General features: G+C 38.8%; 3 protein-coding genes across 10 annotated transcripts in view; all 3 read left to right on the forward strand.

Annotated features, from left to right (window-relative positions):
• The window catches only part of CADPS2 (calcium dependent secretion activator 2), a 546,904-nt gene that overhangs the window by 178,218 nt on the left and 344,217 nt on the right, over window positions 1-24,469 (forward strand). The gene's annotated exons all lie outside the window — the stretch shown is intronic.
• Window positions 1,174-2,085, forward strand: RNF148 (ring finger protein 148). The gene has a single exon (XM_056118160.1). It carries the CDS (start codon window positions 1,174-1,176, stop codon window positions 2,083-2,085), a length of 912 nt encoding a protein of 303 aa, XP_055974135.1.
• RNF133 (ring finger protein 133) lies at window positions 4,925-6,058 on the forward strand. The gene has a single exon (XM_056117993.1). The coding sequence runs from the start codon at window positions 4,925-4,927 to the stop codon at window positions 6,056-6,058; it is 1,134 nt and encodes a 377-aa protein (XP_055973968.1).

Below are 24,469 nucleotides of genomic sequence, written 5' to 3' on the forward strand. Positions count from 1 at the left end.
CTTACTCAGTTTAGATCTCGTTAATCTGGACATAACCCAAAATCTCCAGCCTGACATTTATGCCCCTGAGTAATGATTGCTGTTTTCCTTTCCTCCTTCATAACCCTTTGTACTCTCTTCTCTCACTTTGTTAAACTCCTGTTCCTTCAGACCCTCTAGCTTATTGCTTTGCAAAGTTACCGATGAAAGTGTTGTTTCTTCTGCTTAAAATCTTTCTACTTCTTTCTTTACTTGGATAATTCTGATAATTTTTGTTCAATACTGAGGCTCCTAGAAGTCAGTACTATGGAAGTCCTAATTCAAGTGTGGCTCTTTTTTGGCATTTATCCTTTTTTAATATGTTCCCTGCTTTTCCTTCATAGCCCCCTTTCTGCAGTCTACAGTCATACATATGTGTCTGAAATATAGTCTCTAGATTATAAGCACCATAACATGCTTATTCATTAGCATTTGCCTCTCAGTTCCTAAAAGCTATTTTAGGATTCACTTTGCAATATGACAATATATAAGACTATCTGTGCTTATAGTATGTAACTGTTGTATCAAATCTTTAACTCTAGGATAATCATTTAATCTTGGGTGAAATTGGTATGATTTTCTGTTGCTTCTCATTGAATGCTTATCAGGGATCATAGACCTATACATGAAGAGTTGGCTACAAGTCATGTACATGTACTAATACATCATGTTTTCTACTTTGTCTCCTAGATAGAAAAATAGTGAGCATAAAGATGCTAGGCAGCTGTTCAGTCTATTGGGAACTAGGTAAGAAAGTCAAGGCATAAGCGGATATTATTTAATACCTTGAAGTTTTAGGCAAAGTATTTATCTACCATGAGTAAGCAAACTTACTAGATTTGACCAATCAGATGTCAGTATGCATCACACTCATATATACTCTTGGATTGGCTTAACTCCATCTGATGTCACAATTTCCCCATTAGGAAGTCATAATTTTCATGAACACATTGCACTAACAACAACTTATTTCACTTCATTATGAGAAAGAAAATCTACTAAAATAAAGATGCTGGAAGGAGCAAGATCTCTTTGATCCACAAAGAACTTTGCTGTTTGTGTGCTTTAATTACCTACTGACAAAGGAAGCTAGCTATTTTCTTTTCAAATTGATTCCTTTTCATTTTTCCATGACTATCAGTTAATGAGTGAGGAATGAGCCTGCTTCGAGCTTCCCCTTCAATTTATAGCTCCGTTTCATCTCGACTGCTGAAGCTCAGCATATTTCTACTACTTGGCCTGCCTGACTCGAAAGGAAAAGCCATTTGGACAGCACATCTGAATATCACATTTCAGATGGGGGATCGGATCATATCAAAACTAGGAGAGAGCGGAGTGTTTGGCAATCATTCTCCTCTGGAAAGAGTATCTGGTGTCCTGGTACTTCCTGAAGGATGGAATCAGAATGCTTGTAACCCCATGACCAATTTCAGCAGGCCTGAGCAGGCAGACTCTTGGTTGGCCCTAATTGAACGGGGAGGCTGTACTTTCACACACAAAATCAACGTGGCTGCAGAGAAGGGAGCAAATGGGGTGATCATCTACAACTACCCAGGAACGGGCAACAAAATATTTCCCATGTCTCATCAGGGAACCGAAAATATAGTGGCAGTGATGATTGGCAACTTGAAAGGCATGGAACTTTTGTACTTGATTCAGAAAGGCGTTTATGTTACGATCATCATCGAGGTGGGAAGAATACACATGCCCTGGATGAGCCATTATGTCATGTCTCTGTTTACCTTCCTGGTGGCCACAATTACTTACCTTTTTTTATACTGTGCTTGGAGACCTCGGATGCCCAATTCTTCCATGAGTAGGCGGAGACAGATGAAGGCAGATGTGAAGAAAGCTATTGGCCAGCTTGAATTGAGAGTGCTCAAAGAAGGGGATAGAGAACTAGATCCCATCGAAAATAATTGTGTTGTGTGCTTTGACACATACAAACCCCAAGATGTAATACGTATCATAACTTGCAAACATTTTTTCCATCAGGCATGCATTGACCCGTGGCTCTTAGCCCACCGGACATGCCCCATGTGCAAGTGTGACATTCTGAGAACCTGAGAAAGCTAGAGAATCTTTGAAAGATGTAACTGAGTCTTTACAACGAGTAAAACTAGAAAAGTTGTAGCACTTTTCATAGAAAATTCAACTTCAGCTTCTCTACCAAATGCAAAAGAGGGTAAAATGAATGTGTTTTAAAAATAAAACTTTGTATTGGCCCAGCTATTTGAACTTTTTGTTTTACTAATGTTTTAATTGCTGTACTTTTCTGTCCTTTCCAAGCAAGGAAAGATGTGAAAGATACTCTGGAAAGAGTATCTGGTGTCCTGGTACTTCCTGAAGGATTAATCTGTGTAAAAAGCTAATTAGTCTTTATCGTTAAGTGATTACAACATGGTTGGCATAGGCAGTCATAATTTTTATTTGTCATATAAATTTTATACTTTATTTTCATTTTTACTTTTTATTTTTAATATTTCTACTCAACAAGCCATTTTAAGATTTAATCTTTAATTATTAATGATTGATTAATTTTATTAATATCCAGGAATCTAGTTTTCAAAGAGACTGAGATGCATAGGAAATGTATTCTAAATAATGAAGCATCACTTTGCATTATGTAATTAAGACATTTTGAATGACTATAGACCTTAAATGCAAATACTTATCTTTGTTAAGATCAGTATTTCCCAAAGTATTGCCTCCGGCTTGGGGTGGGGGTTGAAATTGTGCTCAGCTATTAGAACTTTCTTTTTTATTAAATTCGCTGTAGTCATCTCTGCTTTGTTTGTTCCCTTAAACAAGGTAGATTTCCAGAAGGTTGCTGAGTGACTTATTTTTGAGAAGGGAGTGTTAGGCTTTTTTGGAAACCTCTATTTTAGGACTTAGCAGAATTAGTTTTGTTGGTATGTTTCCCTTCTACAGTGCTCTGAGTATATAGACTTTGGTTTCCTTATAAAAGTGATGGTGAGGTTATCTTTGTGGATACAGGAGCATTTTAATAATGAAGAGCAGAGCTGACATTTTGTTCAATCTCCTTTCTAAATTTGATCCTTGGCCTTCTTTGCTTCTTCCTTTTACCTAGTACCTGTGTAGCAATGAGAGACTGAAGGTTTGGATTTTGTTTGGGCCATAATTTCTGGATGATGCCCAACTAAGATGGAACTGTGTGAATCTGTATACTGTCTTACACTGTCCTTTCTGAGTGTCTGGGAATGAAAGCAAACAATACGCTTTAAGAAAGAAAGTTGATCATTGTGAGTTGAAAGTTACCACTCTATTTTATTTCTTGGGTCATTTTGTTGTTGTTTTTGGCCCTATAGAACCCTTTTCTTCTTTCATTTTCCTGACTGTGGGTATTATGTAGTAAGTACCTTACTCTGGTGAAAACGACCAAAAGTATATCTAAACATCTTATGCATATAGAGACATTAATATTTAACCTCATTGTCCCTGGCCTTGATTTTTTTCCTAGCTGGTGTGTTGGAACCAATGAGATGTAGGGAACTAGGGAGATAGTATTGAGGGTAAGGTCTTACCTTTCATGCAGCCAACCAGGGTTTGATCCCTCGCAAACCATATGGTACCGGAGCCCCGTCAGAAGTCATTCCTGAACAGAGAGCTAGAAGTAAGCCCTGAACACAGTAGAATGTGGCCTTAATACACATCCAAGAAAAAAAAAAAAGAACCACTAAGATATACACACTCAAAATGTGTGTCGGGTTCCAGTAGTATTAGTGTGCCTGTGTTTGTTAAGAAGTCCTGTACTTTGAAGTCATCTTGTGCTAATGACATAATATGAAGCAGAAATGTAAGTAGAACTGCCAGGGTGAATTTCTTTTTTCCTGAGGCATGTTTGTAGATTTATGCAAATATTTTGGGTAAAGTTTCAGCTTATGACCCTTTACCAGGTACAGCTGTCAGTGAACTTTCCTTAAATTAAAAAAAAAATCAGTAGCTACATTTCTAGCTTTAATTTTTTGTGCTAAAATTGTGTTCATAAATATATGTGCTACGCTTGATCTTTTCCCCTACATCCTTCTTCCAAATTTTATTAGATTAGTAACAAATGTCAAGGTCTGCAGAGAAATTAATTTTGCCTTCCCGGGTCTTGTTACTCTACGTATGCTTAATGTAAGAGAATGAATCTGATGACATTTGACTGAATATCCTACTTTGAAAAATCAAAACCAAACTAAACCCACACTTCTGAGCAAGCTCTATTAAAGACATTTAGTGTTGTTTACAAGATAAATCAGTCCTCTCTATCAGAATGCTTTAAAATGTCTTTCTGTAGTCACAGCTTCACCACAGAATTGGTCATACACAAATTCTTGATTTTTTAAAAAGTGTGACATTTTTTAAGATAGTTCCTATACTTAGGGTGAAGCAAAATGGATCCTATAGTTTCCTCATGTTCAAAGACTAAAATGCATGTGTTAACATGAATTTTATATATGTTTTAGATTAATGTTATATATGTGCACATGTAGGTCAGGGATTGAATTCATCTTATACCAGCATAGAAATCTCCCATAGCAACATTTGAAACATTCATGCCAGTAAGTTTCCAGCATGCTCTAAGCTCTTATCTAATTGGCTGAGTTGTCTTTTATGTCATAATCATTATCCCTTAACAGTCAGCCCTGTCTAGAGTTACAGTAGTAAGACTGGGATGGGTTTTTTTTTTTTATCTAAAGTTTTTTCTTTCTCTCTCTAATAAAACATCTGAAACTCATAAGACCTCACTAAGAGTTTCTCCCAAAAACATGCTGGAAGACAGTGGATTATTTTTCACCCAGAATTTTTTCATTTTTTCATTTTAAGTTGATTGCCAGCAGATGTGGAAGCCACCTCTTTCGGTTGGGTTGTTCCTTCAGTCACGAGTCAAAAGAGAGAGATGAATCTACTCAGGACTAGCACTCAGAGCAACAACAGGACAGCTTCTTGGCTTATGAAATTTAGTTTCCTTTGGCTGCTTAGTCAGAACGGCTGCAGAGCCACTGCTGTTTGGTCAGCTTACATGAACATATCATTTCACGTTGGGAATCGCATGTTGTCTGAGCTGGGGGAGGCAGGAGTGTTTGGAAGAAGCTCCGCTTTGAAGAGAGTGGTTGGAGTTATTGTACCCCCAGAAGGAAAATTGCAAAATGCATGTAATCCCTACACCACTTTCAAGAAACCGAAGTCCACCGAGACATGGCTGGCTCTCATCGAACGGGGAGGATGTACCTTCTCACAGAAAATCAAGGTGGCTATTGAGAATGGAGCCAGTGGGGTCATCATCTATAACTTTCCAGGAACCGGAAACCAAGTGTTTCCCATGTCTCATCAGTCACAGGAGGATGTCGTGGTGGTGATGATTGGTAACCTGAAGGGCTTGGAGATCTTGCATTTGATTCAGAAGGGGGTGCACGTTACCGCTATGATTGATGTGGGCAGAAAGCATATCATCTGGATGAATCACTACTTCATCTCTTTTGTGATTGTCACAACCGCTACCGTGGCATATTTCATCTTTTATCACATCCGGAGACTCTTGCTAGCAAGGATTCAAATCAGGAGATGGCAACAGTTGACCTCAGATCTCAAGAAAGCTTTCAGCCAGCTCCAGCTTCGGGTCCTGAAAGAAGGGGATGAGGAAGTCGGTCCCAATGGAGATAGCTGCGTTGTTTGCTTTGAACTCTATAAGCCAGATGATACCATCCGTATTCTGACTTGCAAACACTTTTTTCACAAGGACTGCATTGACCCCTGGATTTTGTCCCATGGGACCTGCCCCATGTGTAAGTGTGACATTCTTAAAGCTTTGGGGATTCAAGTAGATATTGAAAATGGAACTGAACCCTTGCGAGTGTTAATGTCGAATGAATTGCCTGGTGCCCTGTCACCTAATGAAGAGGTGTTAAGTAATGAACTGCCTCCTGCAGGAAGGGCAGAGAAAGTGGCCCAAGGAGTGGAAGAGGCGCACCCTGCTTCTCAGAATGACAACGAGCCGACTTCTGTAGCAGAAATTGTACTCCCTTCACTTTAACAGCATGGCCTTTAAGGAACTACGTTAAGCCTGTAAATTAGGTCCTAATACTGACTGTTTGAAGTATGTTTTTTGTGTCTTTTTTTTTTTGGTTATTGTTGTTTATAATTTTCTATAGTCTTTTTCAAGTCTCAAAAACAGAAAATAAGCCTAGTGGGTTTGGGTTTGTCTGCCTCTCTCTTCCTCAATCTCTCTCTCCCCCACCCCCTCTCTCTCTCTCTCTCTCTCTCTCTCTCTCTCTCTTATTCCTTCTCCCTCCCTCGCTCTCTCTCCTTTTTTTCTTTTACTTTTTTACTATTTACCGTTGTCTGTTGCTCCTTTGACTATGTTTGTTTTTCTGTACACATGGATGTTAAAATAAGAACTTCCCCTACACCATTTTTGTACCAATGTTGGGTTAATTTTTCTTTGAAAAGTGCGAGTGTATTGGCATGTTCCTTAGAACCCATTAAGTCTGGATGAGTACAATATGCAAATTTCAAACTCATTGTGCTTTCCCCGCCATTCTTGACATGAAAATCTCACTGTAGATTTTTTTTTAACTCTTGATGAACAGTTCTGAGTAGAAGTAGTATACTTTATCTGGTTTTTCATAATGAGGGCAATTTAAAAAGATACCAGGGACTGGAGAGATATTACCACAGGAAGGGTAAATGCTTTGCAGGTAGCCAGCCCAGGTTCTATCCCCAGCATCTGCCATCCCATATGGCTCCCTGAACACTACCACAAGTGTTTCCTGAGTGTAGAGTAGGCATCATTCCCGAGCATCACTGCGAGTTTTCCAAAAACAAAAAGTCAAAAATATAGATACTGGCACTCGTTTTTTTTTGGGGGGGGCTCTTTTTTGGGTCACACCCAGCAATGTCAGGGGTTACTCCTGGCTCTGAACTAAGGAATCACTCCTGATGGGGGTACTCGAGGGACCATGTGGGATGCCAGGGATTGAACCCAGGTGAGCCATGTGCAAGACAAATACCCTTCCCGCTGTGCTATCATTCTGGCCCCAGATACTGGTACTTTTAAAGTGAACATTATACCACTGCTTACTATTAATAGTTTATAATTCTTACATGTTCATAATGCATTCATATTACATTTTTATTGAAATTATATTATCATATGTAGGCTTAAAATATTTTTCTTTTACTAATTAATACTTTAATTGAATCACAGTGAAATATACAGTTTGCACAGTTGTTCATGATTGAGTTTCAGTCATACAGTGTTCCAACACCCTCCTTTAACCAATGTACATTTCCCACCACCAAAGTCCCCAGTCTCCCTATCACCCACTCCCCCACCTGCCTCTATATAGGGCAGGCACATTTTTTCTCTCTCTCTCTCTTTCTCTCTCTCCCTCCCTCTCTAACTCCCCTTCCCTCCTTCCTTCCCTCCCTCCACCCCACCTTTTGGACATTAAAGTTTGCAATATGCATACCAAAAGATTTTTCAGGGATAACCTTTTACCTACTTTCAATATTCAGTTCCAGTCCAAAACAATCATTTCCAACTATTGTTGTCATACTGGTCCCTTCTCTGACCTAACTTGTATGCTAAAAATTTAAATATGAAAATATTCCCTTAATATTTTTGTCATGAAAATTTATTGCTTTTCTATTTCTTTATGCTCCCCAGTTTATTTTGCCATAAGATAAAATGTTCAAAATATGCCAAATTTTTTAGAACTCTTATAATGGAGCAGTCATTTTAAGGCTATTTTAGGTTTATAGTTTTTTCCTCTATAATCGTATGATATTGCAAGGTACAGGCACATTCAAATATCTTTTAGTGAATGAATAATGGTAAATATATTTTTAATAGTATAACTATTAATGTGTTAATCTGAAGAGAAATTCAGTTTAGCCATAAAATAATGGGAACTTAATCCTGAAAATGTCCCATTTTTTTACAAAATAGAAAATGAGGATTTTGTCCTAAGACTTCATTCTAGCAATTGAAAACATACAGTTTTAGCAAGGACCTTTTAACTCTCTGAATCTCTGATGCTGGAATTTTAATTCCTATGCAGCTCTATGGAGAAATCTTTCAACAAGAATTTTATGAGTTCCTCAGTATAACAATTAGGAAATTCAGAGAGACTAAATAGAGTAACTGGTTCTAATTGCAGTAGGGACTGTTAGAGGAGGAACTTGCTGTTCTGAGACCATGCAACATCAGGACACAGCAGGAACAGGGCCAATTACTAAGTGGGGGTGACATTCTGCTGGATTAGAGATATTAGAGATATTTTGACCCTCCCCCCCCCCACGTTAGAGATATTTTGACTAAGTTAATCACAAAGTTTACCACCAAGACTAAAGGAGGATTTAGCAAGACAATTGTCCTTTTTTTGTTTGTTTGGCATTGTCTGGAGGGGACTGTGGTTAATATTGAAGACGCTCCTCTGCTTTTTCAAGGCCCATAGGCTCAGCTCCTAAATCAGGATAACTTTCTCCTTACTGATTACTCTTGGCACTACTAGGTGCTAACAGCAAAGGGAGTTGACAAGAGTTTTTTTCTACTTGCCACAAAGAATAATTGGAGTTCTGGAACTGAATGCATTGAGCAGTGCTGGCAATCCCCAGGGATGATTACAGCTCTTTGCACTCTTAGCAAATTTATATGTTAGACGATTGACAAAAATTGAAGAATCATTTTGCTGGCTCCTTAATGCTAAAACTGCCACAAATTTATTCATTTGGAGGTCTCACTTGTTTCTAACTTTGTTTCTATCAATAACTTTGTAAATCACAGTTCTTTAAAAGATAAAAGTTTTAGGAAATTAATTTTCAACTTTATTATTTTAATGTGCCGGAACGATAGCATAGCAGGTAGGGAGTTTGCCTTGCACGAGGTCAACCTGGGTTGGATACCTCCACCCCTCTCAGAGAGCCCGGCAAGCTAGCAAGAGTATTCCGCCCACCCAGCAAAGCTTGGCGAGCTCTCCACGGTGTATTCAATATACCAAAAACAGTGACAAGTCTCACAATGGACACGTTACTGGTGCCCGCTCGAGCAAATCATTGAACAACAGGAGGACAGTGCTACAGTGCTATAGTGTTATTTTTTTAATGACCAGGATAACATAACGCTTTTTATATCAGTACCCTTCAGTATCCATCCATCAGTTTAGTAAAACCCTATGAATATAAAAGAGGATATTAGGTCAAGAGTGAAAAGAGTAAGGAATCAGGATGACTCTTAGCTTTCTGACATGGATCACTTGGGGATAATGATAACTTAGAAAATTAATTAGATGAAATAACTTTGGGATAGATGAATTGAAATTTTATATATGTAAAAGTTGTAGAACTCAAAGAGTTGCTATGAAATCATTGCACAGTTGAATCTAAGTCGAGTATGCATTAAATTTTTCTAATAGGAACCACACCCCATGCTGCTGTCAGACCACCATGGTTATATCTGACTATACTTGGGATCATGCCATGTGGAGATCAGTTTTTGATCTGTCCTACTTCCTAGGCACATGCTTGACTCAATAAATTCTTTCTCTGGTCCATATACTACTGTGCTTGTTTTATGAGATAATTTATCAGAATGTTTACTATGTGGTAAATATTCAGTTGAAGTCATTTACTAACTAAACAAGTCATTGTTAGCTTTTTACATTCAGTTTTTATATTCAGTTTAACATTTATTTGCTATTTTGTGAATTTGACCCTCAGATTTGCTAGTATTTCAATTTACAATGCTTGTAATGACTATGTCTTTCTGTGCTTAGCAACCTGAGTTACACTGACAGTTTTAATAAGGAATGGTTGAGGGTAGTGGTGATGAGTAGCTACACTAATATTAGAGTACTGTTACATGTACTTAGCAAGGTAAAAGCACATTTAATCCTAATGGTGATAACTGCAAAGTAGGCATCTCTTTATTGCCATTGCCATCTCTTTATTACCAGAGAGAGTCTAGGTAAATTGTTCAAAGATAAAAGATTTAGAGATTTAGAGATTAGTAAATAGTTAAGCCTATGTTTGAATCTATTCTAGTTCTAAGCTATTTAACTACTATATTATTTGCATAGTCTAGTTTTTCAATAAAGGGGGAAAATATTAAGCCAACTCCACTTTTGAACACTTTTAAAGATTGGTTCATATCTGAAGAGACATTGAAACTTGAGGGTGCTTGAAATGTTAACTCAGCATTTAAGGTAAGTAGGAAAGATGAAGTATAGTTGTATGTATCAATTAGAGTAGGGAAAGAAAAATTTAGCTCTAAGGCATGAATGTTTCTGCTGAGGAGGAGTGATTCTATAGTTGGTCTTGTAAAAATAGTTGAGGCAGATTTTCAGTCGACTTTCTTAAATTTGAAAGGAATAAAAAATAATTTTGAAAATTCTCTAATGACTTATTTTCAAAGCCTAGGCATAGTAATCAATTTAAATGAATAGGGGCTGAAGAGAGAGCATAGGGATTAAGATACTTTCGATAACTGGAACCTGTCTGTTTCCTCAAGTGCTTCTTCCAGGAATATTTTTTAGTACAATGCGAGGAATATGCCCTTTGTAACTAGATGTGGTCCCAAGCCCCCACCATCGAAAACAGATACTCTGATTTTTGTTTTATGTGCCCAGAGCAAAGCATTGGAACGCAGTGGGCTTGAGACCAGTAACATATCCTGAACTTGTTAGAAACACAAATCTTAGGACCGATGCAGCCAAACTCTGGGAAACCCACAGTCCATTCTCAGATGTCCTTCCCAGTTAATTAGATGGACATTTAAGTTTAAAAACCTCGACTATCCAGAGGGCCAGTTCACAAAAAGATGCATTTTCATAAAAAGATTCATCACTCAGTTGTAATCAGAATGAAATAGTGTAATGGTTATTGTGAATCTTAACACACTATAATGATAGTTACTGCTAATACACTAAATTGTTAAGAGACACTTTTAGGCATGTTTCTTTCGTACAACACTCTGACATGTACACATAAATGCTTACTCTCTTCAGTGCTGGCTTTCCTAATACCAGCTTTATCATACTGGCAAGAGAGTTATTTTTTTTTTAAAAAAAAAATTTTAGACGACTTACAGATTTCAAGATGAAAGTGTGAAAAAGGAAAGTATAGAAGTATAGAGAAGAAGAACTAGACTGGGCAGTCCTCACTAGAAATTGGATCAGTTTTGAAAATTTTACTAGATTTTACATAGTGTTTGATAGCTTGCAGTATTTGCTAGTGGTCAAAAAACTTCTCAACATACTTAAAACGGTGTGTCAGTTTGAAATCTAAAAGGGAATCATGTTAATTTCCAGATTTAGATCCAAAAAATCAACTTCAAAATGCTGGCACAATTTAGCACCCATTTAAATTTATAAAATACAGGCCAGAAGTGCCTAAGTGGGCCGTCTGAAGTTGTTTGAACCCACTCTACCTCACTAATCATTATTTTGCTTCTCTGATGAGAATTCACTAATAATACCACTCCACTAGCGTGACATTTTTATTTTTGGTGGGGGGGGGGGTCATACCTGGCGATGCACAGGGGTGACTCCTGGCTCTGCACTCAGGAATTACTTCTGGTGGTGCTTGGGGGACCATAACGGATGCTGGGGATCTAACCCCGGTCAGCCAAGTGCAAGGCAAATGCACTACCCGCTGTGCTACCGCTCTAGCTCCTAGCATCTCAACCTATATGGCATGTTCAGTGGCTTATCAATCCATTCACTTATTCAACCAAGAAATGTCTACAGAGTACAGTAGTGAGACATGCACACTCACAGTTTTTATATGCTAGCTTTCTAGTAATAAGATAATAGGGTGAAAACAGTATTTTTAAGTGCTATAAAAAGATAAAATGGGGTGGAAACTATTGGACCGAGATGCATTTCAAATTAGAGGATGCTTCGCTAAGTAAATAAGCAATTGTACATAGGCCTTAAGGGAATGAGGACCTGTGCTGGAACTCATAACACGATCACGATCATCCTGTTGTTCGTCGATTGCCTCGAGCAGGCCCCAGTAACGTGTCTTTCGTCCTAGCCCTGAGATTTTAAAAAGTGCCATATTCAAGGCTCTTTCAGGGTTAGGAGAATGAGACCCAGAATTGTTACTGGTATTTGGCATATTGGGTATGCCATGGGGAGTTTGCCAGACTCTGCTGTGTGGGCAGGTAACATTCGGTAACCTGCCAGGTTGCCTCTTCACTTACAGTTATAGTTAATAGTGTATTTTTTGTCACACCAGACAATAGTTCTCATTAGAGAGACTACAGCAGGCAAGGCACCTGTCCTGCATGTGGCTGATCCAAGTTCAACCACCAGCACTGTATATGGAACTCATAACAGGTGTAGGATTTCCAAAGGAATACCATTAAGTTAGTGTGGTGGGGGTGAAGGTGGGGAGGAGTGGGGATTTGCCCTGAGGTCATTAGCTCTCTCATCATACCAAAGGAGGTATTTGAAAATAATTCAGGTTTACTTTATTATAGGTGTTCCAACCAGGTGGGCATCTGAAAGATAAAAAGGACGATGTTGTGATCTGGGAACAAAGAACTACAGTAGTTGATTCTGCCCATGAGATTTCAGAATGCAGTTTTTCTTCCCAAAGGAATTGGATGTGGTTTGGGTGCCATCTCCGTGGTAATGGTAGGGAATTCAGGCTAATGGAAGAGTAGTTAGATTTATAACTTTGAGGTTCCTTTCAATCCAGAAAATCAGATTCTGAGATGTGAAAGAAGGAAACAGACAAAGATAACATTTATTATACTGTGCATAGTTGCCATCTGGTGGGAAGAAAAAAATACGAGGTGTACATTTCAAAATTGATTCAAATATGAAGAGCCACTGTATATGCCAGGAAAATAAGTTTTGTGTTCATTTCTCTGCCTTAACAAATTATGTTTTGAAGCTTAGTGTTTTTTTGTGGTTTTTTTTTTTTTCGGTTCCCGCCTTGCGATAATCTCAGGACTGACTGACTTCTGAGATTAAGTTTATGTTCCAGAAATTTTTATTCTCAGATATTACCAAGAGTAAATAATTTGCCTTGCAAGATTCATATTTTATAGAACTATAATTTGAAAAGTAGCAGCTCTTATTCTGATATCCTTACTGGTGCTGTGGAAATAATGATGATTTAATAATAGAAATATTGTTCTCCCAACCCATGTCAATGTCAGGATAGTGCCCATTGTCTAAAAAATTCTTGAGATGTTATTTCTCTCACTTTGTTTGGAGGGGGGATTAGAATGGGGGTGAGGGCAGAGCCAGAAGTGATCAGGGCTTAATCCTGGCTCTACACTCAGGAATCATTCCTGTAGACTCAGGGGGCCATATGGGATGCTGGGGGTTCAACCTGGTTTGACAGTGTGCAAGGCAAGTGCCCTACCCACTGTACTGTTACTTTAGCCCCAATTTTTGAGACAGTTTATCTGCAAAAACTTATCAGAGTTTGTTATTTTATAATATATTGTAGATCACACTTTTTGAAAAAGATGTTTCAGTTCCCCCCAAACTATAAACCTTTAAAAAAGAAATTCCATGTTCACCAGCAGTGTCAACATATCCCACCAATGTCCCTAGTCCTCTCCACCTCCCAGGTCACTTCCTTTGCAGATACTTTTTAAATTGGATTCATTGATTACAGGAATGTTGACTCTAGTGTTTTTTATGTATACTGATACCTCACCTCTACACCATTGCCCTGTTTAAGTTCCCTGGTTATTGCCCCGATTTCTGCTAATCCATCTCTTCTTTGCCTTGCCATTATTTTTCCTTCCTTGGTATTTTATTTTTATTTCTTTATTTAATGTTTTCTTTTTTTTCATTTTTATGTAAGAGTACTGCTATTTATTCAGCCACTGATTAGCAGATTGAATTGGGCATGAACTCCACCTTACTTTTTTCTTTTTTCATTTTTTATAATTTTATTTATTGAATCACCATGAGAGAAGTTACAAAGCTTTTGGGTTTAATTCTTGGTCATACAAAGAAACACCCATACCTTCACCAGTGCCCATTCTCCACCCCCCAGAACCCCAGTATGCCCCCATCCCACACCCTCTCCCTACCTGTGGGGCAGATGATTTCCACATTACTCTCTCTCTCTACTTTGATTGCATTCAATATTTCGACACCAGATCCACCATTATTATTTGGGATTTTACCCCAACACTCAGATCTGCTGAAAAGGCAACAGCAGACAATTTTTTTTCTATTGCTGATTATGAATAACATGATGCCATGTGGCTGCAGTAGTGGCTGCGCAATTTTGAAATTCTGAAATTTTAACACTTAAATCTGGAGGGATTTCTGCAAAAGCCACTGGGTTCTGAGATTTATTCCTGAGTGTCTTGGATCATGGCCTCTAAGAAGCTTGATCAGGAGCCAGACAGGCTGTTCGTGAGTGGCAACCTGGTGTCTCTTTGGGACGGGGAGGAAAGGGCCCACTCCACACCCATCCCGTGAAGCCCCGTGTGTCTCATCATTGAGGACCCAAACCAGAATGTCCAATGGCCTCTGGAGGAAGGCAGCCACCGAGCCACCTAGGGGAAGCAGGTGGAAGGACAGCACCCTATGTCCCCTGGGGTGGCCCGGCGATGGGGATGTAACCTACTGTAGGGTCCAGATGCATTTCTGCCAAAAGCCACTGGGTTCTGAGATTTGCTTCCGAGTCTCTGGGATCATGGTCGTTAAGCAGTTTCATCAAGAACCAGACAGACCATGCCTCCAATTATATAGCTGAGCTAGAGGTGGTTTGTGGGTGTGTATCCCACATACCAAACTTTTGGCCGTTTACTTTCTTGGTAAACTTTGCCCCAAGTTTTTGGGGTCTGGCCAAAGCACAGCAGCAATTTTGGGGTATTTGGTAGTCTGAAGGCACCATCAGGTTGCTGATGCACTCGCCTCACAGATTGACCTGCTAGCAGCACCATATCCCCCTTCCTTGGTATTTTAATTTCTATGATCTAGTGCCAAATGTCTATCCGGTTTTAATACTTTTCACTCCCTTGTCTTGTTTTTCTATATGTTATGGATATTCTTAATATAAAGTAATCTGTTTTGCACTTCAGAATTAAGTCCAGATTCTGAAGTGTGAAATGTAGTTTGGATTTATAGAGAAAAGGTATATGCATAAAATGTAATTTTAGTGATAATCTGGGTGGGAAGTATGTATCAAAACAAGACTGTATCCTGTTTTTAACTTATGTTTTCTTCAGATTTTATAAAGGAATGGAACTTGAGTAAGGAAGATATCCAAATAATTTACTTCAGTTGTTCTGTATGCTTGGACATTTCCATAATAAAATGGTGTAAATATCATGCCTTTGGATGACATAAAATGTCATGTCACTTCAAATCTCTAAGAGTCCTTTGTACTTGGTAAGCAAAAGATAACAATTGATAAGAATTTGGATACTGGCATCAGTTCTTAGATCACACATTGCATTATACCTATTAAAGATTTATATTCATAGACTCAAAAAATTGTGTTGAAACAGGTAGCAATATTTCTATTTTAGTGGTGGCAAACTGACCCCAAAGAGTTCATACTCTCATGTTCCCTGCTTGAACATTCAGTTTGATTTCCCCTTTTTATTGTTTTATTTCCCAGCTGATGAGTGTGGCGTATTGATTGCATGGGACAGTGAGGTGAGCAAAATCACACAATTAGAGTTTGCATGTTGTAAATCAGGAGAACAGCATGGTGATGAATCATAAACACAGACCATTTTAAATATCACTCAAAAATTAGATAAGAGGGGCTGGAGCGAAAGCACAGCCGGTAGAGTGTTTGCCTTGCACGTGGCCAACCAGGGTTCGATTCCCAACATCCCTTATGGTCCCCCAAGCACCACCAAGAGTAACTTCTGAATGCAAAGGGAAAAAAAAGGTAAGAGATACAACAGTAATGCACAGCATTTTTAATTTTTTTATAATGAGGGGGATGAATTTCACAGGCAGAACAAAGTATCCTGACTGGGGAGCTTTCACACTTTACTAGGAAACAATAAGTGATATAATCAGAGACTGAGATTGGGGTTGAGGGGTAGTATATTCTTTCACACTGTGTATGTCCTGAATTTACCTTAGAAAGTCATGTTTCCTGTGTCAAGCATTCCTTTCTCATTGGAACATAGTCTTTGCACCCCTTCACAGTCTCATTTTAACATGGATAAGACATCCAGCTCTGATAATGGGATTCCCCACTTAAACATTTGCTCCAGGAGTTGCCTTGGTAAGTCCTTCAGCTGTGGCCTCTTCGGTGACAGAGTAAAAGAGAATTGCCACCAGTTTTGGAAGTTTTAAGTTCATCAGTGAAGTTGAAAATACCTATTCAGGTATATTTCAAGGAAAACAAAGGAATCTGCTTTGAGCTGTTAATAGGATAAAAACATTATCCAAATATTGTAATATTGGCAAGAGGGTGGGAAGGGAATGAGTATAGGTATATATGTGTTTATGTGGATATAAACTACTTTTAAACCTTACCATAGAATGTGAGGGAACTTTGCTAGTTTGGAACTTTAGATTTTCTCTAAATAATATGTTGTAAAAGGCATGTGAGAACACTTGAGTTTTAGTTTACAGTAAAAGTTTGGAGATTAATGCATAAATTAAAGTAAGATTCTTGTTAATGTCATTTTTAAATAATCATTTCTTCACAGTTATATATAATATGGGCTTGCATGAGCGGGCCCAGTAACGTCTCCATTGGAGACTTTGTTGTTACTATGTTTGGCATATCGAATACGTCACAGGGAGCTTGCCAGGCTCTGCCGTGTGGGTGAGATACTCTGGGTAGCTTACCGGGCTCTCCAAGAGGGGCAGAGGAATCGAACTCGGGTCGGCCATGTTGGCTGCGTGCAAGGCAAACGCCCTACGGCTGTGCTATCACTCCAGCCCTAATATGGGCTTAGTCAAATTTAATTACTGGTAATTACTGGAATGAGACCCATTGTAATTACTGGTTTTGGCATATTGAATACACAACAGATAGCTTGCTAGGTTGTGCCACGCGGGCAGAATACTCTCGGTAGCTTGCCAGGCTCTCCATGAGGGATAGAGGCTTTTGGGGTGGCCTCTAATCACCCTTGTAGGTGTTCCCATGGTTCAAACCATATTTGAACCCTATCAAATATGGTGCAGCAATCCTGGAAGATGGTATTAAGTGTGTTATAATGTGTCGCGCGGCTGGACGGTCCGGAAAGCGTCCTGGAGAGTGGCGGCGGCTGGGTAGTGGATGTAGGGATTTCCAAATCTTTAGTATGCTTGAGAAATTAAAAATCACAGAGATACAGTATAGTTTTATTACTTATTGGAAAATAATACTTATTAGGAAATATCATTAACTGCTGCAACATACAGAAAGAGTTTTACTGTTAATAGCATTGTTTTATAAAATACAATATTCTGCTGTTAAATACAATATGTGTTAAGTATAATACATACCTGTGATTTCTGCTTCACAATTAAATTGAATAAATTTAGCTTTATGAAAACTGCTTTATAATATTTGCTTTGAGATTTTATATTCACTTTTAAAAACCATCTACACTGGTCAAAATACTCTCTGTTTTTATTAGTAAGTTCCCAAATTCCTTTACTACATGCAATATACAATGATTTACTTTAAAGTTTTAGTAGCTCATAAAAATGAGTTGCTAATAACACCACACTCTACAGAAGCATTAACATTGTGGCTCAAGGGCTAGAAAGATAATATAGTGAGACGCTTACCACACATGACCTGGCAACACCATGTGTGGCCCCCAAACCAAAATTAATAGAATTCCAACTCCAATGGAATCCATAATCTGACATAATAATGCATAAAATTTGCTGCAACTTGGGGCAGGGTATGGTTAAAATAGTGGATGGGTTTGACTGAGAGGGCTCAGTTGATGAAATGGCATCACATAGAGGAAGTTTGATAACAGAAGTGGAGAACAGCTATGGCGCATGAATTCCAGGCTTGATCAACTTAGCGTCGTGATCCATCAGTTGATAAATCATTTGACTGCAAAACAGGGAAGAGGTTGACATTCAACAAGCCTGGCTGGAAATGGGACTTCTCTGCAGTCTAGTTGTGTGACCATGGCCATGTGTCTGTATCTGTCTGTGCTTTCATACTTAAATTAGCATGGGTGAATTATATGGGAAACTCAAGTATAACTCTTTTCAAAATGCAGTTTTTTTTTTAATCCTGAGACCTATTGACTTAAATGTGTGGGACTGGGCAGATTATACCAAGGTTAACCTGGTTTGATATCCAACATCACAGTCACCCTGAGCCCCACCTGGAGGCCCCTCAGCACTGCTGTATGTAAGCAATGCCATATCATACCCTAACTTTGACATCCTTGGACCGTGGCACTGAACCTAGTATCAACTAACCACTGCTTGGGAGGGAAAAGATTATAAAAGGTTTGAATAGTATGTTATGCTCTTGGCTTAAGCATCAGATATCTCCCTGGGGCTTACAAAGAGAAATCCTCCCCTTCAGCCTCCACTTAGCCTACGTCTTTCCACTCCAGGACAAGAAGACCTTTTCCAGGCCCACTTATACTTGCCATATTCCTTTAAGTGCTCTCCCTGGGTCTCTACTCCTTTTTGTGCCAGTGAAGATTCTCCACACTCTGATCCCTACTCACCTTCTCTGAGAATCAAAATTTTGTTACCAATGCTCATAGCACTTCATACTCAGTGGTATTCGAATCACGAATCACGAACATCCTGTTATTCGTCGATTGCCTCGAGCAGGCCCCAGTAACGTCTCCTTCATCCTACCCCTGAGATTTTTAAAAAAGTGCTATATTCAAGGCTCTTTAGGAGCATGAGACCCATCATTGTTACTAGTATTTGGAATATTGGGTTCGCCACGGGGAGTTTTCCAGACTCTGCCATGTGGGCAGGTTACATTCGGTAGCCTGCCAGCTTGTCCAAAGTAGGAATGAGATAATAAGTTGTCATAATAAGATGTTGCACGGCCGCGAATGCTCAGTGGTATTAATCAAGCTATAGCTTATGTAATCATTTCTTCCACTCTCTGGAAATAGCAAACTTTTCATTTAACTCTATAAATTTGTAGTACTAAACACATTACCTAGCCCCTAGCGTGTCTTTATGTCTTTATAAACATTTATGGAACAAACTGTTGAAGTCAGAAGAAATAAATGTTCAGAGTGTAGAGATATACATGCTTTCCCCCTTAGTAGAACAGAAAATAATAAGGAGCCAGTGGAAAGGAAGATTAGAAAGGTTGTCTGAAGGAGCATATGATGGGTGACATGTTTTCTGCTATAAAGTGCTAAGAGGAAATCAATCTTCGAGTACATATTAGTGATTTGATAAGGAATATTGTACTTTATAATGAAAATTAACATTAATTTGCTATCTGGTGAGACTAAATTCATCAGTGATACAAGATTTCATGAACTGGACATCTGGGCCAAAGTTTTAAAAGAACTGTATCACTATTTCCTCATGGCCCAGAGAGCTGATGGGAATTATTAGACAGTATCTTTCTTGGCATAATTAAGAAGAAAACAGCATCTTTTTAAAGTGGAGCTCTTACACTTTCTCGATGTTTTCCTGGCTGAACATACATGCTGGCAGCTTGCCCAGAAGCCATCTCACAGATAGCCACAATGATTTGGCAAGCAGATAATGTTTTGCTCATCATTATACAATCCTTTTGAATCAAGCAATGCCTGGTTCAATTCAAAAGCAATGTGTGAACAATACGTGCTTCTGCAGAAACTGATGTCTTATTTGGATGGCTGAGAAGACTTGCCCTATATAGATAAAGTTTCTTGTTCTAGTCATCACACTTCAGTTTTGTTATTAGTACACAGGGACTTTAAGTTATTCACTGACGTGTTTGACTGAATGGGTTTTAAAGTGTGCTTGGTTGCTTGTTGGTACTTAGGAAGAGGCCCATTGTATACATTAATTAAGTCACTGAAAGGTGGAGAGATTCACCACACATAACACATTACAGCCTTTTGGTGTCAGATTCCTGCCTCCGATATTGAATTAGCTGTGTATTCAGTGACACAAAAATCACTGGTTTGTTATTCCATGACCAATCTTGGCCAAAAAACAACAGAACATATAACTCTTGGGTGAATCTCTTGGCAGAGTGGAATTTGATGACATGGAGAAAGTGGCAGAGAAGGAAGGTTGCTGTGAAATTCCAAAGCTAGGATTCAATTTGAATTCTCCTAATGATCCTGTATTCATCAACTTCTCAATATCAATCTAAGCAAAATTTGAATAAGAGATTGATAATGGAGAAGAAATAGTGATTATAAGAATGATGAATTATGATGTGAGATCATCTCTTGAGTAGCAGTATATCATCTTGCTCATAAATGGTGTGTGATATAGATGATGTTCCCATGGTTGCTTTAGCATTAACTCAACACCTGGTACAGGTACTCCAGACAGTTTCACAGAAGGTCCTGGAACCCAGGCCTGTTGGCTGGTGCATGTGCATCCCAGGTCTGGGGACCAACTTTTCACCTAGTGTCTGCATGTGACCACAGTGTTTATTATTTTTTGGTAGCTGCTGTTATGAAAGGTAAAAATACTTAGAGATTTGATTCCTAGTGATGTCAAATCCATCATTTCAAGAGTTTCATAACTGGTGATACTTGGAAAATTATTTTTAAAGTTATTATTTATATAATAATACTGATTATGGGAAATAGGCAGTAGTGTGGTTTTCAAAGTGATAAACTTTTTTTTTCCTCACAAAATTAGTTTCACTTTGCTCACTTTTGTTGTTCATCAATCTTCTTTTCCTCTGGGTTGTCTTCTCCACTTACATACACATGGACAAACCAACATGCCTTATTCTTTTTATGTAAGTAAATAATTGAAAATCAGTAACAATTATTGGTTGCTAAACTTGCAAGTATATGGTAAATGAATAAATTAATTTATTTAACTAAAATATTTTATATTCACATGATTAAAAAAATTAGGGCCATACCCAGTGGTGCTCAGGGTTTACTCCTGGCTTTGCTCTCAGGTATTACTCCTGGCGGGCTCAGGGGAACATGTGGGGTGCTGGGGTTTGAACTTAGATCAGCTGCATGCAAGGAAAGCACCCTCCTTACTGAATATTATAGTGGTCCCACACATAATTATTTTGTGTTTCACCTGGTTCTGGGCACTATGGATAAAGCACATACGTGGCATTCACATGAGTGAAAAAAACAGTTCTTAGTTTTATGAAGCTGCCTAGTGAGTAAAATACAGGATGATAATAGAGTTTTCAGTTAAGTTTAGCAGCTATAAAGTGAGAACTGCTTTAAAGGAAGAAAAAGGTTGGTGCTAAGGTCGGGTATAAACCACACAGGATCTGGCCAATTCAAGGGCGTTGGTGATGGAGTCTTTGAGAAAGACCCCTCTTGGGGATCTGACGAGTGAGGAGACATCATTAGATGGTGTCAAATAGAGTGAATTCTTTAAAAGAAGAATAAGTCCGGATAGAGAAATGACAAGCCATTGAGGTAGTTGGGGGCCAGTCAAAGTAGGAACTCAGTGACCTTGGCATTATTGGTGGAAAGTCACTGAAGAATTTTAAGCTGGGGAATTATTTAAATAAACATTTAAAAATGATTGAATATTTTTAAATGTTTATTTAAATAAGTAACTAATGAGAACAAGCTGGAGAAAATGAATGGGACAAGGGAACATTCTGAGGCAGAGAGATCTATTAAGGATCTGTTTCTTTTTTTTTCTCTTTCCACTTCAGTCACAGTGAGAAGCAGAAGGAACTAAACTGTGGGAATAAATTAGGTTAATATGGGCTTGAGAGGAATTAAGCTGAAGTTTGGTGACAGATTGTAAAGTTGTATGGAGGAAAAAATTAGCTTGGAGGTGATTAGTTGGAAAATGATCCCCAAGTTTCCAAAAGAAGGAGGTTTATTAGCTGGTATCCTGAATCTGGCAGTAGTATCAATGCAAATACTAGAAACAATTGTGAATTCTGTTTGGGATATTTTTAACTTTTTTAAATTTTTTTATTGAATCACCATGAGATGCAATTACAAAACTTTCATGTTTGAGTTTCAGTCATACAATGATAGAACACCCATCCCTCCACCAGTGCATGTTCTGCATCACCAATGTCCTCAATATCCCCTTCCCCCTACCACTTTGCAGCCTTTCCCCTGCCTATGTGGCAGACAGTTTCCCCCATACACTCTACATTTGGGCATTATAGTTTGCCATGTGGATAAGTTTAACAAGTTCGCATTGCTGCAATTTGTGTTAATTTAGCCACCATCAAGTTTGAGCCACTGGTAGTGTAGGCTAGTATCACCCTGTTAAGGGGCTAGTGAGGGCCATCTAAGAGGCCAAGGAGATGCAGGCTGGTATTAGAGGTCTAGGTTTGAAGTTTCAGGAAGATTTGGATGAAGATGTGGGTGGACCACACTCTGACGTTTGGGTTTGGGAGCAGTTGAATGATAGAGTGCTCCTGACTTAAACAAAGATGAACAACATTGAACCCTTGAGAAGCTGAACAAAACACTACTTTCTCTTCTCTTTATTCTGCTCTCACCCTATTATCCTTTTTTTCCTGCAGAGTCTTTTGTTCTCTGGAGCTCTTCAACTCTCCCACTTCTTATGCATTCCATGTTTCATCATTACATTGGCAAGCAGTATGAGAGCATGCATGTCTTTTTTAAATTAATCTTGAGGTCACATGCTGTCCCCCCCTTTTTTATGTATTACCAATTCACCTACTCCTTCGGCTAAAATTATCTTCCAGTCTAGTGCTTGCTTTCCTCATTTCATTTCTCATTCAAGATTCTGGGTGAACAGTTTATATTTGCTACCATTACTTGGGGGATGGGGTGGGGATTGGGCGTGCTGCAGGTGGTAGGGGTGGGGCCATCACCATCAGTGCCCAAGGGTTATTCTTGGATACACCACTCAGAAATCACTCGTAAAGGTGATCAGGGGATAGTATGGTGTGTCAAACTGCAGATACAAATGGGTTCTGCCACATGCAAGGTGAACACTTTCCATTCTGTGCTATCTCTTTGGCCCATGCTACATTAATTCTATTAAAGTGTGTCCTCTGTGTTCCAGAGATAGGCTTACTCCAAACTCTTGGTAAATCCTCCCTGGCCCAAGTACACTAGAGTGGATGAAGGTTATTCGGTTATTTCTTCCTTGACCTGATTTCTCTCCTGATTCTTTTTCTGTATTAAGATTGTGTTTCTTCTGGATTAATATACTCATATTCTTTCTTCTCTGATGCTAGCAACTTTTTCTGGATTCAGTTCTTCCAGCTGTGTAAATTAAATATTTTATCATCATTGGTTATTTCCCCCCCCACCTAGGTTTTTATTTTTGGTCAGAGCTAGATTTATCCAACACTGAATAATTGGTGATACCTACAACTGCAACTCTACAATCAGCAGAAACACAGAAGGGGGACAGGGAGAGAATGGAAAAAAGTTCAAGTGTTCTGAGTTGTGCCTGGAATCTAGGCATTATAGGGGGGGAAAAAAAACTGTGTACCAGCCTTTTTTTTGTTTAGTCTATATATTCTGTCAGTTAGTGACATGTGTTCAGTTCTTCAACTCTGCTTTGCCTCTGTCTTTCTCTCTAGCCTCAGACTTTTGCTGTTTTTCACCTGATCTGTTGTATATCTCTAACAACTGATATGTGAATGTTTAGTCTGTTGCTATCTACCAATTATCACTGTCTCTTGATCTTCACAGAGGTCAGCATCAAGATTAGCACAGGGGGCATTTAACCATCTGGTCCCTGATCTACTCAGTACAATTGTGCTCCCCTCACTCTTATTAAGTGATGCTCCTGCAGGATGAAAATTGGATTTTTTTTTATCAAAGGATCATGCTGGGTCCCACCCCACATCCTAATCTTACTGAGACATTGAATTAGAATTTTTGTTTATTTGGTGTCCACAGCCAGCAGTACTCAGGACTTATTCCTGACTCTGCATTTGGGAATCACTTCTGGTGGTAATCAGAAGACCATATGGAGTACCTGGGATTGAACCCATTAGGTAGACTGTGTGCAAGGCAAGTGCCATACTGCTGTGCTATCTTTCTTGCCCCGATAATTCTTTTTGGGGTTCCTTTTTGTGCCACACCCGGCAATGCTTAGGGCTTGCTCTGTGCTCAGGAATCACTCCTGGCGGGCTTGAGGGACCAGATGGAATGCTGGGGATAGAACTGGGATCAGCCAGGTTGCAAGTCAAGCAGTCTACCCACTGCACTATTGCTTTGTCCTCCCTATTCCCCATAATTCTTTTAATTTTAGTTTTATGCACACATCATTTCAACATCACTCCCGCCACTATTGTTCTCTTTACCAATATCGAAGGACCTCATCCTCAAGATAAAATCACACCTGTAGAACAAAGGCCATGGTGTTTTATGCTTATGATTTTTTTAAAAAAC

Source organism: Sorex fumeus, unplaced genomic scaffold, assembly GCF_029834395.1.
Source record: "Sorex fumeus unplaced genomic scaffold, SorFum_2.1 ptg000037l, whole genome shotgun sequence".
Classification (NCBI taxonomy): Eukaryota; Metazoa; Chordata; class Mammalia; order Eulipotyphla; family Soricidae; genus Sorex; species Sorex fumeus.